We start from the raw sequence: 2,158 nt of genomic DNA, 5'->3' as shown, positions 1-2,158 counted from the left end.
TTCCAGTTTGTTGCCACTATAAATATTTCTATATATTAATTGCCTGTAAACAGAATTGTAAAAAAGTAAAATCACGCTTGTTGGCTACAGCCTTTCAACGCTTTCAGTGCTTTTATTTAGTTTCGTAGTTATTGCTTCTATTTTGAGTAAGACATTTGCATTTGTCTAACCAGAAACTGTATTTTAGGTACTATTTTTATACCATATATATTTTTTATTTGAAAATATTAAATCAAGAAGTAACAATGGTTTGTTGATTTAATCGCCAGGAACATTTTGACACAAGACGTGTTCACATGCAGTGTTTTAAGACGTTTTCCAAGGCAAATTCAACAAATCTCTGATGAAATATGTCCGTAAAAGTACTCAGCTCCTTATTACACCAAAACATTTTAGAACACTAAAACTAAATTAAAACAGATTTTTGAAACCTTTTATTTCAGCCTTTTCCACTCACGTTTGTATTGTGGAAAACTCGTTCAGTGTAAAAGTAATTAGAATGTCACTCATGTATAACATAATCAATTTTGACTGATAAACCTTTAACTACTTACTCAATAATGTATTTATGGAACATATTAATTATTGATTACAAGATTACAACCGTGTATTTAATAGCAGAAAACGCAGAAATATTAAATGATTGGTGAATGCTAAAAGATTTACTGTGGTCTACTATAATCCCATAAGATAGACATACCGTGTTTAATGCTCATTTCTTTCAAATTAAACTCGGTTTCCTTCATAAGAACCATTGTTTTCGACATTTATTTATCCTTTTTGGAATAGTAAAACAATATTATTAATTGTGGTTAATCTTTTTGTGGAGTAAGAGTGCATCTTTAAACTACAACGGTTATCCAATTGATATAAGTCTTAAACACGACAAAATACCACTTCCGTGTAACCATTGCCACTACGTCAACTTATATGTGCATGTTTTCACACTCAGCAAAAACTGTAAACTATTTTCACCAGGTTACACTATTGGGCCCACAACAAACACCACGGGGGGACCAGTGTCCCCTCTCTGCCTGCCGAAGATACCCGACGAAAGCCCCACTTCAGTGATGGGCTTCGCTTCACTTCTGCACCCGCTCACCTATCGGCCAGATTCCTCCGAGTCGGACGCCACTACGGTCAATCCCATCTCAGAGCCGGTTATCCGGTGTGTCACGTGCGAGGTGTTCGGGGGAGGTGCTGTGCTCGTTGTGCCAGGACAGAAGACGTGTTTTGACGGATGGACACACCAATATAGTGGCTACCTAGTTTCACTGCCTAACTCTTCTGGATATTCAGCTGCTCTATGTTTAGATGTGGAGGCCTATAACAGCATAACGGATAAACAATTTGCCAAAACAGCATCAGGACTTTATCATGTTGGTGTGGTTGGATTATTGGCGCTTGATGATACTTCTCTGCTCACATGTGTCGTATGCACTAAATGAAACGTGGAATTTTTAAAATTGTGTAAACTTATGTTTTCTTCTGGTTGGCGTTTGATAATGTTTGTTTTTGTGCTTGTGCTTCGTTTTTGGTAGTTAGATAGCAAGTTAGTTTGTACTGTCGTGTTTGTACTCTTGTTGTGCTTAAACTTTATCTATATTAACACCAACTCAATTGGTTTCAAACAGTATTCATCTTTGTTATAGAATGTAGAGTGACCCCTTGAATGTCATATTAGTCCCAGTTACCATTTTTGACCTACTAACCTGCTGTTTGATTGGACTGATCCATAATCAAAATTGACACCTAGATTACACGGGTACTACATTGTTCACCAAGCGTTATGGATGTTGCCTCTACAGTACTAACATATTTTTTTATAATATTTCACCTAAGCCACATGCTTTCTCATCCAGTATTCGACTCATTCTTTTCATTCAACAGTTTCATTGATTTGCGTTAAGTGTATGAATTATTATTGTAAGTTTCAACATTACATACTGAAAGTGATTTGCAATAACCAGTTACTAGTATAAATGCACAACACTGCTATACTTGCTGAATTATTTCATGTTTATTCAGATCTATAGAACAATAGTTTTACAACTGTATATTTCAACAACATCACTAAATACAGCAAATAGTTATTAAAATCTTTATAATTATTACATCTACATTACTTTGAATGTTAGTTTGTTGTGTTTTATTAATT

General features: G+C 34.9%; 1 protein-coding gene across 1 annotated transcript; it reads left to right on the top strand.

Moving 5' to 3' along the window:
• The first annotated feature begins 1,070 nt into the window (after window positions 1-1,070).
• On the top strand, window positions 1,071-1,448 carry LOC128237608 (uncharacterized). Its single transcript, XM_052953196.1, has one exon. It carries the CDS (start codon window positions 1,071-1,073, stop codon window positions 1,446-1,448), a length of 378 nt encoding a protein of 125 aa, XP_052809156.1.
• Window positions 1,449-2,158: the final 710 nt, after the last annotated feature.

This window comes from Mya arenaria, chromosome 6 (assembly GCF_026914265.1).
Source record: "Mya arenaria isolate MELC-2E11 chromosome 6, ASM2691426v1".
In the NCBI taxonomy this organism is placed as follows: Eukaryota; Metazoa; Mollusca; class Bivalvia; order Myida; family Myidae; genus Mya; species Mya arenaria.
The sequence above is the reverse complement of the archived record's forward strand: the minus strand, read 5'-3'. Positions and strand labels throughout refer to the sequence as shown.

Bases quoted from the DNA above. Each gene is read 5' to 3' on its own strand.
- LOC128237608 (XM_052953196.1), top strand. From the start codon at position 1,071: ATGGGCTTCGCTTCACTTCTGCACCCGCTCACCTATCGGCCAGATTCC.